The sequence below is a fragment of the Sceloporus undulatus genome, chromosome 10, assembly GCF_019175285.1.
Source record: "Sceloporus undulatus isolate JIND9_A2432 ecotype Alabama chromosome 10, SceUnd_v1.1, whole genome shotgun sequence".
Taxonomy (NCBI): domain Eukaryota; kingdom Metazoa; phylum Chordata; class Lepidosauria; order Squamata; family Phrynosomatidae; genus Sceloporus; species Sceloporus undulatus.
The window spans coordinates 12,380,771-12,396,760 of record NC_056531.1 but is presented as its reverse complement, the minus strand read 5'-3'; the positions used below and the strand labels follow the sequence as shown (position 1 = coordinate 12,396,760).

General features: G+C 45.7%; 1 protein-coding gene across 17 annotated transcripts in view; it reads left to right on the top strand.

Annotated features, from left to right (window-relative positions):
* LOC121916567 (immunoglobulin lambda-1 light chain-like) overlaps positions 1–15,990 on the top strand; it is a 189,793-nt gene that overhangs the window by 104,049 nt on the left and 69,754 nt on the right. For 2 of the 17 annotated variants that reach the window (XM_042441835.1, XM_042441834.1), the window contains exons 1-2: positions 13,616–13,681; positions 14,179–14,494. The exons of the other annotated variants lie outside the window; for them this stretch is intronic. In XM_042441835.1, the coding sequence (XP_042297769.1) occupies positions 13,636–13,681; positions 14,179–14,494 (362 nt within the window). In that variant the 5' untranslated portion in view covers positions 13,616–13,635. Of the gene's footprint in view, positions 1–13,615; positions 13,682–14,178; positions 14,495–15,990 lie in introns of those variants that run through there. 17 annotated transcript variants of the gene reach the window in all.

Below are 15,990 nucleotides of genomic sequence, written 5' to 3'. Positions count from 1 at the left end.
GGAACGAGTCGGATGGTCACGTAGGACATGGCAGCAGGTATTTATGAGGGGCTATTGAGAATCTGAGCCCAAGCCGGTATACAGCCTTAGATCTCGGGCGCCATAGGAAAGCCAGGAACCAAATGGTCAAAACCTCCCTCCTTACTTTTACAGATCAAAGAAAGGGGTTTTACATCAAAGGGAAAGGTGCTGGGAAACAACTCATTGGGAGGGGCTGGAGGGAATCTTAAGGTTCTGACTCCATTCTGGGTCTTCAGTTTTGGCAAAGACGTGGCAAGAATACTTTGTTCCAGTTCTATCAATAAATTTTCTGTTGCATCTGAAGTTTGTTGTGGATCTTTGGCCAGAGTATTTCCAGAGTCTCACAGGTCGAACTTGGCTCGAAGGAACACAATGGGTCAGCTGAGACAATCAGTGCGATTCAAGTATGTATTGATTCACAGTTCTACAATTGATCCGATGGGTCAACAGTAATGGGAACTGACTGATAGGATTCAGGCCTACGTTTGTTTGATTAAATTGTACAGCGAGAACCTCATCTAACCAATGGAAAAGAAACATATTTGCATGAGAGTGATGGATGCTTTTAAGACAGAATAAGAGCTACCATGCTCCCTTGACTTTGGAGGACAGTTCAGCTCAGAGGATCACCATGGGTTGGACTCTCTTTCCTCTCCTGCTCCTCATGAACTGCTTTGGTGAAGAGAAATGTTTCTATGCCCCTCTCTTTTTCTAAGATGCAAACTTTCTAACTCACGTCATTCCATTTTCCTTTTACGTTTCAATGCAATTCTTTATTTGATTACAAACAACATTTATCCTTTCCCCGCTTCAGGAGCAAACTCTCCGCTCACCCTGACTCAGCCGGCTGCATCGTCTGCATCCTTGGGAGATGCCATCCAGCTCTCTTGCAAGATCAGTGAAGTGACATTTCAAGGTATCCAGTGGTATCGACAAAGGCATGGCGAGAGCCCAGTATTCCTGCTACGATACGTCATGGATTCTGGAGAGACACAGTTTGGGTCTGAGGCTTCTGGCCATTTCTCTGCTTCCAAGGATGCTCTTAAGAAAATGGCTTACTTGACGGTCCACAATGTAGAGAAAAGGGACGAAGCCGTCTACTACTGTTTTGCTGGAGCACAAAATGTGAGCCACAGTGGTTAAACCAGAAGGGGAACCTGCCTTTAAAAAGCTTCCCTTCACTGCCACTCACTCTGTAGATTCTACCGAGAACTGTAGTCGCTGTGTTCCTTCAAGCCATATAGGACTCCTCTCCGGCAAATCTATCACAGGGTTTTCTTGGCAAACTTCATCCCATGGACGTTTGCCATCACTCTTCTCTGAGGCTGAGAGAGTGTGACTTGTGCAAGGTCACCCAGTGAGTTTCCCTGGCTGAGTTGGGATTCAGACCCTAGTCTCCCAGAGCCGTTGTCCAACACTCAAACCACTACACCACCCTGCCTTTCTTGGAGTTTTCTCAGCAAGATTTATTCAGAAACAGCGTGCCATTTTCTTTCACTCCAGCGGAGAGTTTAGGACTTGTCTCTGGTCACCCAGCGGGTTTCAGTGGCTAAGCGGGGATTCAAATCCTGGTCTCCTGGAGTCCGAGTTCAACATTCAAGACATTACACTGCACTGGCTACAGATAATCTACAAAGATTACATTCAGGGAGAGAAATTACTCTGTGCAAGAGATAACTAAAACATTGTTTGATATCAAAATTTGTAAATTTGTAAATGTACTATATTTTAAAGTAGCCCTTGGCCTAATGATAATTTGCCATATATATATATATATATATATATATATATAGAGAGAGAGAGAGAGAGAGAGAGTAATGTAGTGTACTTAAGGTAGAATGAGATGAAAGTTCCATGACTTGGCCACCGATATACTCTGTGTTAACTCTATATGTGAGCAGTGTTGTTTCTGCAGTTTGCCATGCAATTTGCATGGTTTCCCTGAGATCAAATTATGCAGTTTCCCACCAACCTTGTTTTAAAAAAGAGAGAGGGATTATTCTTCCTTTAGGGAACACAGAATTTGACTGGGATGCTTTACGGTGCCATCATGGTGGACTGATCTGCAGTGCCTCTGACATCTGAACTGCCTACCTAATGAATCCTCTAGCAGCATCTTAGCAGGACTTCCTTCCAAAACAGCATTTTTTGGACAGCAACTCCCATCAGCCCTTTCCAGCACCTCTAATGAGGAAGGATGATGGGAGTCACCATCCAATAACTCCTTCTGAACTACCAGTTGTGGGTCTTCCGGTTCTCAGACATCCTGATGGTGAGCCACAGGTGTTTCAGTGGTTACACCAGAAGCTGTCATAGCAAAGAATGTACACATTTTGCCAGCTGAAGATCTGCCGGGTCCCGATAGAAGTACAAGGATTTTTCTTTCTGACATACAAATAACAGAACACATTGCCCATCATCCTGTCGGTGAGTTCTAACTAAAGTAGGCTCCTGGACTCCATGGTGGAATGGGGAGTCGACACCTAGGTAATAAGGTTGCCACTCTAAAAACTGGAAAGGCTCCTGTACCTTTCATTGTTGGCTTAATGGGGGAATTTCAGCAAGCGTAGCTGGTCTCACAGCCAGGTAACATGCAACCCCTACTGCAATTCCCATTTCTATACAACCATTAAAGGTAGAAGAGCCCTCTCCAATTTTCATGCTGGCAACTCATAGGTAAATCCAGTATGATCGAGGAATAAAATAGGATTTAGGTTGTAATGTACAATATTCTCTTTTATGGTGTTCCATATGTACGAAAATATTGAAATATGGCAGCATACTCCTACCTAAATATGAAGAACTCACAATGTATTGGGAATGGTTGTGTAAAGCAATGATGACTTTGGGCACCACAGGGAAGCATGTTTCTGTGTTGAGCTTCAGCATGTAGTGGAGCAAAAGCAATGTTTGTGCCTTAATAATTATTTACATGTTATTTTCAATGGTACATGTGTGACTAACTGTATCTTTTAACAGGTGCATCCTTTCAAATCTGCCAGGCAAAAATGTTCATCGAGGGTTTGACATTGGAGCAGCAAAATATCTTCCTGTTAATAGACCAAAACATGGCATATTCACAAAGATGTTATTCACACACAGGTGCCCCCTGCGCCAAATCCCTTACTTAACCCGACGATGGCCTGCTGTGACGCGTTTAACAACTACTTTGCAGACAAAATCTCTCAGATAAGAGCCGACTTAGATGCCACAGTTGAAACAGAGTCGACAGGCGAGGCGTCCAGTGACTCCGCCGATGTAGTTATACTGGATCAGTTCCAATCTGTGAGTACTGATGACGTGGACAAGCTGCTTGGTAAGGTGAGGAAGACAACTTGCCCTCTCGACCCTTGCCCATCATGGCTGGCTGTCCAGGGGGGGATGCATTGATGAGATTCCTCACGGATATCATCGGTGCATCCTTCAGGGAAGGACATGTTCCATCTTGTTTAAAGGAAGCGGCGGTTAGGCCACTCCTGAAAAAACCTTCCCTAGACCCCCTGGATATGAAGAATTATAGGCCGGTGTCATTGCTGCCATTTTTGAGCAAGGTGATCGAGAGGGCGGTTGCCCTTCAGCTCCAAGCTGTCTTGGATGAAACCGATTATCTAGACTCATTTCAAACTGGCTTTAGGACAGGCTTTGGGGTTGAGACTGCCATGGTTGCCTTGACCGACGATCTGCGTCTGAGCATTGACAAGGGGAGTGTGACCCTGTTGGTGCTCTTAGACCTCTCAGCGGCTTTTGATACTATAGATCACAGCATCCTCTTGGACCGCCTGAGGGGGTTAGGTATCGGGGGCACTGCTCTGCAGTGGTTCAGGTCCTTCCTCTCGGGCAGGTCTCAAAGGGTGCTACTCGGGGACTGTAGCTCCAATAAGAGGTACCTCACTTGTGGGGTTCCTCAGGGGGCTATTTTGTCCCCGATGTTATTTAACATCTATATGAAGCCACTGGGTGAGATAATACGGAGTCATGGTGCTGGGTGTTATCAGTACGCTGATGACACCCAAATCTATTTCTCTGTATCTCGTTCGTCGGCCTCGAATTCCGATGGCATCTCTTCTCTCAATGAATGTCTTCAGGCGGTAATGGGCTGGATGAGGAAAAACAGATTGAAACTGAATCCAGACAAGACGGAGGTGCTCATGGTAGCGGCCCCGAAACCAAGAATTGGGTTGCAACCTCCAGTCCTGGATGGGGTCACACTCTCCTCCAGCGACTGTGTTCGCAGTCTGGGGGTGCTCCTTGACTCGTCGCTCCTGATGACAAATCAGGTAAATGCGACGGTCAGGAGTGCCTGTTATCAGCTTTGGCTGATACGCCAGCTGCGCCCTTTTCTGGAAGTAAGGGATCTTGAGATGGTTGTGCACGCACTGGTAACCTCACGCCTTGACTTCTGTAATGCACTCTACATGGGGCTACCCCTGTGCTTGACTCGGAAATTACAGCTGGTTCAAAATATGGCAGCCAGGCTTGTCTCAGGAACATCTAGGAGGGACCACATTACTCCGGTTTTGAGGTCCCTCCACTGGCTGCCTATCAGCTTCCAGGCCCAGTACAAGGTGTTGGTTATCACCTTTAAAGCCCTAAATGGCTTGGGTCCAAGCTATCTTAGGGACCGCCTCCTCCCGTACAATCCTCCCCGCGCTCTCCGGTCCTCTGGGAGGAACTTACTACAGCCTCTAAAATCTAGGCTTGCGGCGACCTCCCAGAGGGCGTTCTCTGCTGTCGCCCCCAAACTCTGGAACGACCTGCCGGATGAGATCCGTCAGATAACATCATTAGACAGCTTTAAAAAAGCGGTCAAGACGGATCTCTTCCGGCAGGCCTTTCCAGATTAACCATCCCGGCCCAGGTTCCTGATTCCCTCATTCCTCCCGTGGCCCCATCTTAGTGATGGTCGAGGATCAACAGAGGGATATCAGGGTTTTTAGTTTTTAATTGTTGTTTTTTATGCATTGACATTGTGTTTTTAATATGTTATACTGTTTAATATTGTCTTAAGGGGGGGAGGGATAAAGTGTTTTTAATTGTCATATTTTATATTTTACTGTTGTTAACCGCCCGGATTGGTTTGCCAGAGGGCGGTATACAAATAAATTATTATTATTATTATTATTATTATATATCCATGTATTTATTTTATGACTAAAATAACCACCTCTTGAGCTTCTTCACACTCATCTCCAGTTTCTTCTCCGGCTTCCATTGCTTTCTGCTTCTTTTAGGAACATACGATGAGGAATCATTGGCTGAGGTCCTACTTTGGGGTTGTAGAACACAAATCTCTGCATGCAGAGCTATATATTGATTCTCTTATGTGAACGTTGTGTTGAATGTACAACCAAACACACAACAGGTGGAGGTATGAACATCCAGTTTGAAGCGGTGTAGACAAATGAACATGAGCATATGCATAGATATATTAATAATAATAATAATAATAATAATAATAATAATAATAATATCCCGCCTCTCCCTACGGATCGAGGGACAATGGCGGCGCATCCCCAGCTCCACATCCATAACCTTGAAATGGACAAAGACAGAGCATTTCCCTTTATAGTAGTTGGATTGTTTCACGAGTATTTGACCTTGCGGCTTTCTGCGAGATACAGTCCTATTAGTTCCAGCTAACCAATAGGGAAGAAAGATATTTGCATGGAAGCGCTGTGGGTTTTTAAGACTGACCGAGGGAGTAAACCTGAGCATCCAAGCACCGCTTCTCCACAGACAAAGCACATTGGCTTGCACTCTCAGTCATGGGCCAGACTCTGTTTCTCCTTAGTCTCTTCACTTACTGTTCAGGTAAAGGGAAATGCACCATTTCTTTCTTGCTTCCCTCCCCATATGATCTTACCATTCAACACACACTTTTGGCAGCATGCTTTTCCTTTGACACTAACAGATGGACAACCAAGTTCCTTTTTCCCTTTCAGGAGTCCTTTCGCAGTTCACGTTGACGCAGCCGGCTTCCATGTCGGCATCACTGGAAGACTCAGTTCAACTCTCCTGTGAGGTTAGCAGTGGCTACCACTTTGGATCTTTCACTTGGCTTCAACATCAAGGAGGAGAAGTCCCAAGATACCTGCTGTCGTATAACACAACCTCTGGGAAGACACATTTTGGTCCTGAGGCCTCCGGTCATTTCTCTGCATCCACTGACACCCCTAAAAAAGTGGCTTCCTTAACAATAACCAAGGTGAAGGCAACGGATGAAGCTGAGTATTATTGCACCACAGGGAGACACTGTGATAAAATCAAAAGGGGAACCAATCCCAAAAGCAGTCTCTTGACTCTGTTCTGATGTTCAGATGTTCAGTCTGGCGCTCTCCGTGAGCTGTTGTGTCATGGTTTTCGACTCTTTCAGGCTCTTGCTACACCTGTGCTTGGACGTATAATTTTTGGTAAGTCTACTTCAGGAATTAGATAGAGGAGCAAAATAATGGCATTGCTCCTTCAAAAAAAAGAATCCTGCCCCTTCCCAGTGAAACCTCCTTCAGTCCCCAAATGCCAGTTCCCAAATGAATCACATCCCAGAATATCGATGGGACTTGTTGATATACTTGCAGAACCACTTGCCATTATGTTTGAGAAATCTTGGAGAACAGGTGAGGTACTAGAGAACTGGAAATGAGCAAACTAGGCCTTGTCTGCACTAGCCAGGATACTCTGGGGGCAACCCGGAGTATCCTGGCCCTGGAGCTGCCCTGGCCTCCCCTTTTACTTGGCCCTCTGTTCTCGTGTTGGGGCAGCTGTCTGCATAGGTGCCTCACTGAGCTGCCTGGCATGCCCACCACCAGCATTGGTCGCTTGCTTCTAAGGTCAGAATGAGGCACCCAGCAATGATCAAATGGTTGGGCACTTTATTCTGACCTCAGCACGAGTGACTGGTGACAGCAGTGGACATGTAGGGTGGCTCACCAGGATGCCCAAGCAGACAGCTGCCCTGGCATGGGATCGGAAATCCCCAGATCATCCTCGAAGATCCAGAGTAAGAGGTAAATTTTTAAAAATCTGGAATAAGTGTGTTATACCCCAGTTTTGGTGTTGGATGTGCTGGATGTCATCTGGACTGTTTACACCGGAACTGCGGTTTGGGCTGTGCATCATCTGAACAGGATGCTGCCAGAAGGGGGAGAAAAAGGCATTTTGACTTGTGCAGACAAGGCCACTGACCTTATTTTCAAAAAAGGCAAAAAAGAAGATCCAGGAAACTACACCCCAGTCGCTCTGCCTGACCTCAGGACCAGGAAAAAAGATCAAAATGGATTATACAGTTTGTAATTATCATGGTGACAATGTAGTTATCAGTAGGAGCCAGCAGGGGTCCATCAAGAACAAATCTGCCAAATCAATCTTATATCTTTTTTTTAAAATCAGGCCACTAGTTTAGTAGATAGTGGGAATGCTGTGGATGTCGTTTATCTGGGTTTTAGCAAAGCATTTGATAAGGTCCCCCATGGGATTTTGATTACCAAGTTGATTAAATATGGAATAGGCACAACCATCAGATGGATTCATAATAAATTGGGAAACCATGCTCAAAGAGTCAGCAACAACGGCTGTGCTTCAAACTGGAAAGAGGTCTTGAATGCAGACAACAGACTACAGCTGGCCAAAGGGCACCCATGACTTTCTGCTGATCTCCATTCTGGATTACCAGTGCCCTGCAAGTTTGTTGGGGAAGGTTGACCCCACCTTTTTTGCAGTGTCATTATGCAAGGACAGCCTGTCCCACAAAGTGTTATACATTTGTGCATTATGACTGTGGTGCGATAGCCATGCCATTCATTCCACTTTGCAATAGTCCCATTGGTGCAGCTATGACAAGACTCTCCTTTTGGGAACACAACCATTGTGCCATGCCACAACTCTAAACTGTACAACCATACGTTGGTTGACAACATCATGCAGTCCCAACAGGATGCCAGCCATTAAGTCTTGGGAGTCACAGAAACAAATTGAGAACCATGGTGCTGGGGGCACTGTGCCACTCTGAGCCAGTGAGCCTCATGCCTGGCATCCCTTGCATGGCCAATCCAATACTGGATCCTGTCTCTTTGCACCCTGGACTTTGCCCAAAGCCTTCCTTTCTGGCTAAATGACTAAATACAACATCATGCAAATATATTCTCTGTTCATTGCCTTAATTTCAGCATCACATCTGGAGGAAGGAGGGGACCCATTTCTAAGAAGGAGAATGGACATGAATAAATTTGCATGATGCAGCCTTCTCCACTTCCTGGAAGATTTAAGAAAAGAGGACGGAGGCCCAGTCAGTTAGATACCCTCTTCTTTCAGTCTCCTTTCTGAAAGGCCAAATCTTTTAGGGATCTCACCATGCCCCGGGCTCTCTATTTCCTTCTGCTTCTTGGTTACTCCTCAGGTAAGGATATGGACAACCTCAACAGAGAAACGGAGTGCTCTTGTGATCTTTGGTGTGAGAAAATGGAAAGGTCATCTTTGTTCCTTCTTTTCTTTTCCCCCAAGTTGTCACTTCTCAGCCGACGTTGACCCAGCCTGCCTCTGAGTCTGCAGCCCTGGGGAAAACGGTTAAACTCTCCTGCGCCATCAGCAGCAATCCAAACAACATCCGCTGACTCCAACAGAAATCTGGAGAGTCTCCCCGTTTTGTCCACTGTGACGGCTGCAACAGGGGACCAGGGATCCCCGATCGATTCACCGGAACCCGCTCCGGAAATATGGGATATTTGACCATCACCAGCCTTCAAGCTGAAGATGAGGCCGTTTATCACTGTTTCATGTGGTACGGCAGTGGTAGCGTGTTCCACAGTGGTGAAATCTTATGGGGAACTGAGACAAAAAACCTTCACTCTTCCCAGAGTGCCCAAGAGCTTAGTCTGAGCAAAGAAAATGCCTCTCTTCAGTTCTGTTGCAAAGGTGTCAATTCACAGTCTGTGTTAAATTTAGACCAACTAGATACTCGGATGCTACAATTAGTTAGCTCCATAGGTAATAAGCTCTTTCCTTGGCTAGTCTGTGGAGAAGGAGAACCCCAGAGAAGGAGTGTCACTTCTCCTAGATCTGAGATACAAACAAAAACAAAAGACATTAGATACAGAATCCAGATGGATGGATGGATGGATTTAGGAACATCCCCATGCAATGATGACTTTGGGTACCAGAGAGAAGCATCCCGGCAGTCTTTGATGATACGAATTATCTAGACCCATTTCAAACTGCCTTCAGAGTAGGATACGGAGGTGAGGCAGCTATGGTCACCTTAGTGGATAATCTTCACCTAAGCGTTGACAGGGGGAGTAAGTCCCTGCCGGTGCTTCTGGACCTCTCAGCAGTGTTCGATACCATCAACTATGGCATCCTTCTTCAGTGCCTGGAAGATATGGGAATTGGAGTCACTGTGCTGCAGTACATCTGGTCCTATGTCTTGGGCAGGTTCTAGACGGTGGTTTTTGGGGAGAGCTGCTCCACAAAAAAGGTGTTGTTATATGGCATACCACAAGGTGCCATCCTAGCCCCAGTGCTATTCAACATCTACATGAAACTGTTGGGAGAGACCCTCCAGAGGCATGGGGTAGGGCACTATAATTATGCTGATGACACCCAAATATATTTCTCCATGCCTTCAAACACAGCCTCAGCTAAGGAAAGTGTGTCTCCTATGAATAAATGCCTGTAATGGGTGGAATGAGGAAAAACAAACTGAAACTAAATCCAGACAAGATACTTACTGTCAAGAGGCTTCTCCTCAGGCCGGGAGGAGGAGGAGGCCGCTTCCCACCGCGGCGATTGCCGCGATGAGGAACAGTCTTCGCCTTTTCCCGGCCTGAGAGCCGGCCTAGGCTCCCTCTCAGGCCGGGAGGAGGGGGAGGAAGCCCGGCACCTTGGCAATGGCCCCGTTGCCATTAATTTCCTAGTCAGGAAATTAAAAAAAAAAGTCCTACATTTTCAAACCTGGTCCTACATTTGTCCCGGTTCGGAGGTCCTCCATTATGGCAACCCTAGCTATGTCTGTACCAAGTTTGGAAACTTCAGTTGGTTCAAAACATGGCAGCCAGATTGATTACTGGGATGTCCAGGAGTCACTGCGCCAAAGCAACTAGCCACAGTGCGGGACCCAGAATACATGAACACAACACTTACACACACAGAGAGAGATTTGAAGGTAATGATCTTGTCCTGACATTCTTCCCCTTATATCCTGAGGGCTGAAGAAGAGAGGCCAGGACCTGACACACAGGAATCTTAGCCAAAGCCATATGATGTTTGCCTACATGCGAGTTGTTCAGATATAACCCTCGCTGGGAAGGTTTTTCATAAGGAATATGCAAAGGGCAAGGTGAGCATGTTACACACGCTGAAACAGAGAGGTTTTGAAAAGAAATGTCCCAGAGCCTTCCCCTTCATCAAGGAAATAACAAAATCGCAAATCTCATTGCATGCAACAAAGATCACCATCTCATGCAGTAGAAAGAGATCCTAGTCTTGTTGTAACTTTGGCTAAGATTCCAGCAGTCCCTAACCTAAGGTTCCTCTCTTAGACCTTGTCTGCATGGGCCAAAAGGCCCACTTCCCCCAAGACGATGCACATCCCAACCCTCAGTTCTGGTGCAAGCAGTCCCACAGTGACACCTGGCACACAATGCACCAGAACTGGGGGTGTTGTTGTTCTTAACTCCCTTCGAGTTGAACCCAACTCATGGCAAACTTGTGGATGAGGCATCTCCAAGACCTCCTGACCTCCACTACTCTGCCCAGGTCTTGTAGATTTATATCTGTGACCTCCCTAACTGAGTCTAGCCATTTGGTGTGTAGTCTTCCTTCTTTTCTACTCTTTTCCACCTTGTGTTATCAATTTGTGGATGGGCAGGAGAAAAAAAATATATACCCAGCAGTAGCATTGGTGGCACCTGCATTTTCCAGATGATATGGATGAGCAAAACCATGGTTGTTCTCTCTAAAGGGCCATTGCTACGAATGCACATGAGGACCAATAAAGAGCAGAGAAGATGAGCAGAAGTGGGGATACATGCAAATTGATTGCTTACGGATGTTAATATAAAAGGAAGCCAAGTGATACAAGGTGTTTTCATTGTGGAAACTCAAGACCTTCTCATCATGTTTGGGATTGCCCTTGCTTTCCTCCTGGCATCATGGTGCACAGGTGGGTGCTGTCAGAAATGCTCCTTTTGAGCATGAGAGGGGTCTGCTGGAGGCCCAACAAACTAATGGTGTTATTTCTCTCCCCAGTTTCCAGTTCTCAGCCTGTGCTATCTCAGACATCTTCCATGTCCGCATCTCTTGGCCAGACAGCGAAACTCGCTTGCTCTATGGGCAGTGGCTATGAGGTGAAGTCCTATGACCAGTCCTGGTATCAACAAACGCCTGGGAGCAATCCAAAATTTGTAGTTTATTACTGGAGCTCCCCAAATACAGGTTCTGGGGATTTCAGCCGGTTCTCCTCTTCCAAAGCGAGCTCCCAAAATATTTGGTATTTAACCATCAGCAATGTCCAGGCAAAAGATGAGGCTGTCTACTACTGCGCTGTTTGGTCTAACAGCATGTTCCACAGTGAGGCACTTCAAAGGGGAACTGAGACAAAAACACCCAGTGTTGATCAAATATGTTTGCTTTCAACCATGTTTAAAGTCGCAAAAGTTGCAGATCTGAAAGCATGAAGGAGCACAGTAGAAATAATGCAATTTGAAACCACTTTGTGTCCTATGGAATCCTAGGATTGGTAGTTTTGCAAGGTCTTGAGCTTCTTCTGCCAAAGAGGGCTGGTCCTTGGGAACCCTGGCATTTGCAGTTTAAGGAGGGGCACTGAGAATTCCCAGCCCGAGAACTCTGGTGCCCCACAAACTACTAACCCAAGGATGGGGATGTTGTTAGGGCAATTGAAGTGGAATCATATAGCTATAATCGTGTAGTGTGAAAGGGCCCATGAGAACACATTCTGAATTACTGCACTTCAAGCCTCACGGGGGAGCTCTTGATTTACAACATGATGTACTGTATATACTCATGTATAAGTCCAGAAATGCTAGTCTACAAATTGACCTCCCAAAACCCAGGTCGACTTATCCATGGGTCAATCTAAGTACTGTACGTTAACTCTTAACAAAATGGGAACCATCCTCTTCTCTGAGTAGAGTGGCGAAAGGTATTGTAAGAGCGTAGTCCATCCCGGGAGAACCTAAAAGAAGCATCGGTCCTCCCCTCACTTATCTCCGCAGCCGCAATTCTGGCCTGATGGAATGCCTGGGTGGACAAATAGCAGAGTTTTTTAGCATCATTTAGCATCCTTTGTAACACGTCCCTAAGTTTTATCTTCGACTTATGCACGGGTTATATCAAAATCCATGATTTCGGCCCCTAGACCTGCCCTTGACTTATACATGATGTCAGCTCTGGGACAAACCAGGTGACACCTTAATTGGGGGGATCCCCAAAATTTTGACTTTTGGCAGAAACAGGCTGTGGCAATGTTCACTTTGACCACATGAACTTAGGTACATGCAAATACATTCAGGCTATGCGTATGATATTGTACTTCAAAGGTATTGTTTTAATTTTGCTAGGTGTTTATCTCACAACTATTGCCATGACCTTCAGTGATGTACAGGAGTTGTGATTTAAGAGTCACATTACTACAAAAAAATAAAAAGACTAAGGATTTGGTACAGAAGGAGGTCAATGGGGGTGGGTGACACCATGAGTTCCCGAACAGGGTGACAACAACTCTAATGACTGTGCCCTCCATTTTCCAACAGTGCCTTAAACTTGGAGGAAAGGTAGAAAGGGATTTCTTATACTAAGTGGTTAGAGCCAACATGGCGTAGTGGTTTGAGTGTTGGACTACGACTCTGGAGACCAGGGTTCGAATCCCCGCTTGGCCATGGAAACCCACTGGGTGACTTTGGCCAAGGCACACTCTCTCAGCCTCGGGGGAGGCAAAGGTAAACCTCCTCTGAACAAATCTTGCCAAGAAAACCCCAAGATAGGGTCGCCACACGGTCCTTGTGAGTCGGAAACAATTTGACAACAACAGCAATGGTTACATATTTGTGGTTCTGGGGAGGTGGAGTGTGGAGTTCATAATCTACTATGCTATCCATTATATGGTGGTCCCAGGACTCATTTCTTGGGAGATCTTTTGAAAGAAGGAGCTGGATGATTGTTACACAATATTATTGCGACCTGCTGGCAGTTTACACTGAGTCTAACAAAATCAAAGTACTTTTGGAGTAATGGCCCCAAAGATCCACTACTAAGTTCTAAAGATGTTGGAAGTGGATTGCAAAGAGGATCAGTTGTCTGAGAGACACCTAACATAACAAACTAGGCCCCAAGCTCCCTGCAGGGCATTGTAGTGCAAACAAAATTTGGTGTTGGGTTCTCAGGGTGGAGGTTGATCCCCCAAGATCCTCTATGGGGCCAATACAACTCTTTATCCTCCAACAGTTCCCTGCTCATTCTGTATGGAGATGTGGACCTCTAGCCAAGAGATCTGCAGAAGGGCTGGTGCATGCAAATGGTTTTGTTAAGGAAGTGGGTATAAAGGGGAGACAATGCAAGGTGCGTTTAGGACAAGGTTGTCATCCAGAAATCTGCGGGACTCTCATCATGTTTGGGGCATCACTTCTTGTCCTGCTGGCGACTTGGTGCACAGGTGAGTGGAACAGAAACACTTTATTCTGAGTCTTGAAGGGGAAACTTGTCCCATTTCCTACTTGGGTTCAAGTACGGCAGCATCAATGAAATGAAGACAGGAGTTTATTTATGTGCTGGTCCAGATATCTTTCTCAACTATGGGTGTATCTACGCTGTCGAAATGGTGCAGTTTGGCACCACTTTGACTCCCCTGGCTCTGTCCTATGGAATGCTGGAATTTGTAATTTTGTTTGGTAGAAGAAATCAAACGAACATGTAAAACCACAAATTCCAGGATTCCATAGGCTGGAGCTACAGCATTTAAAGTAGCATCAAATTGCATTATTTTGACAGCGTAGATGAATCATACCTGGCCCCGAACCATACATACAATGACTTTATAGCAGTTTTGGAACATCTATCCCGCAACAGCGAACAATGCATATAGTAAATCCTCATCAGTCTCTTGGAGGGAGTACCTATGTACACAAACAAATGATCTTCTTCTTTCCCCAGTTTCCAGTTCCCAGCCTGTGCTGACTCAAGAGCCTTCCATCTCAACCTCCCTTGGAAAGACAGTTAGATTCTCCTGTTCTATGAGCAGCGGAGAAGTGACATCCTATGCTCAATCCTGGTACCAACAAGCACCGGGAAGCCCTCCCAGATTCCTATACTATTTCTACAGCAGTGCGGTGGCAGGCTCTGGGGACCTCAGTCGCTTCTCTGCTTCCAAGGCCAGTTCCCAAAACATTTGGTATCTGACCATCAGCAACGTCCAGCCAGAAGATGAGGCCAATTACTATTGTGCTGTGTGGCATGGCTCAAGCAGCATGTTCCACAGTGATGCAGGCCTAAGAGGAACTGAGACAAAAACATACCATGCAAATCAGATCAGGTCAGATTTTGCAATGGCGCTGGCTGCAGAATGGCTGGAGCATGTCGCTTCCTGACTTTCCACCACACGATTAAAGCATTAAAGAAAAAATGAGGTATGCGCAGTCAAGTGATTTACAGACATGGTGGTGAGGCTGCAGTGGTTTGCTTCTGCCGGAGCTGAAGGGGAAGGGCCAGGCACTGCTGTCTCCTCTTCTTGCTGATGTGTGCATTGAGTGAACACTACTTTTATACGTCGAACTCGGGTTTTCAGCAGTCGACGTAAGCTGAGGGCAAAGGGGGAAGGCAGAAGGAGGAGGAGAGAGAAACCAGGACATTTTAAAAGCAGCTAGAAAAGTGGGATGACAGAGGGTTAATCAGGACTGTCTCAAAGCAGAAAATGCTGTTTTCTGCACAAAAATACCACATGTCAATTTTGGCACAATAAATCCAGAGCTGCACTGATCCTTGTCTGCCCAAGATTCTCCCTATTAGGGTTTATTAACACTTAAGAACGATATTTTAATCATTTTCCAGCACTGCCTCGTACTTCTGAGAAAGAAATTCATCCCCTCATTATTCCCAAAACTATCACTACTTGTGGTTTTTAGACCAAGTGTGGTATGTCCTGCTAACTTGAGACACACTGCCATTGTAACGGAAATGAGAATTAGATGCACGTCCAATGTAAAAACAACATGCAGGAAAAGTGAGCAGAGAGACATGATGCCACACCTTTCCCCAAAGAGAGGTAGCCAAATATAGCAAAGGCCGCCAATGAGAAGCAAGCTCATTTGCCCAAACTGGCACAACCCATAGTCCTGGGGGTATAAGAGATCCCAGAGCCTGTTTACATGGGTACCATAGAAAGCTGAACTCTCCATCATGGCTTGGGCACTGCTCTTCTTTACCTTCCTCACCTGCTACCCAGGTAGCTTCAGCGGATGCAACAGATGAAGCTTTGCTGACGTTTGGCTGCTTGGCACCACCAAGCCATTAAAACCCATCGGTTTGAATCTTGTTGGCGGTCCCAACTTGGATGGGAAAACCCACCAAATCCATCTTTCATCTTTAATCGATTCAACGGGCCTACTCTAGTTGAGACTAACCAACCGTATTCAGGACCTTGATTTCTGCCCTTTTAGACTGTGATCCTATGCATTTGACCCTCAAACTATATAGAAAATGGCAATATTTTATTTGTAATGTTTTTGTAAATTTTTAATCCTACATTTCCACCAAACCATGCTTGAAATGCTTCCAAATATGTGGATTTTGTGTCTGGCATAATTATAAATCATACGGCGTTAAGTGGGATCATTGTGGTCTGAATTCAATACAGTGCAAAGGTGGATTGGAATGATCAGACCTTTAGAACCACGATCTTGTTTGTGATTCTGTTATTTTATTTCTATATATATATATATATATGCTGAAATGGTGAGTTTACGCTAT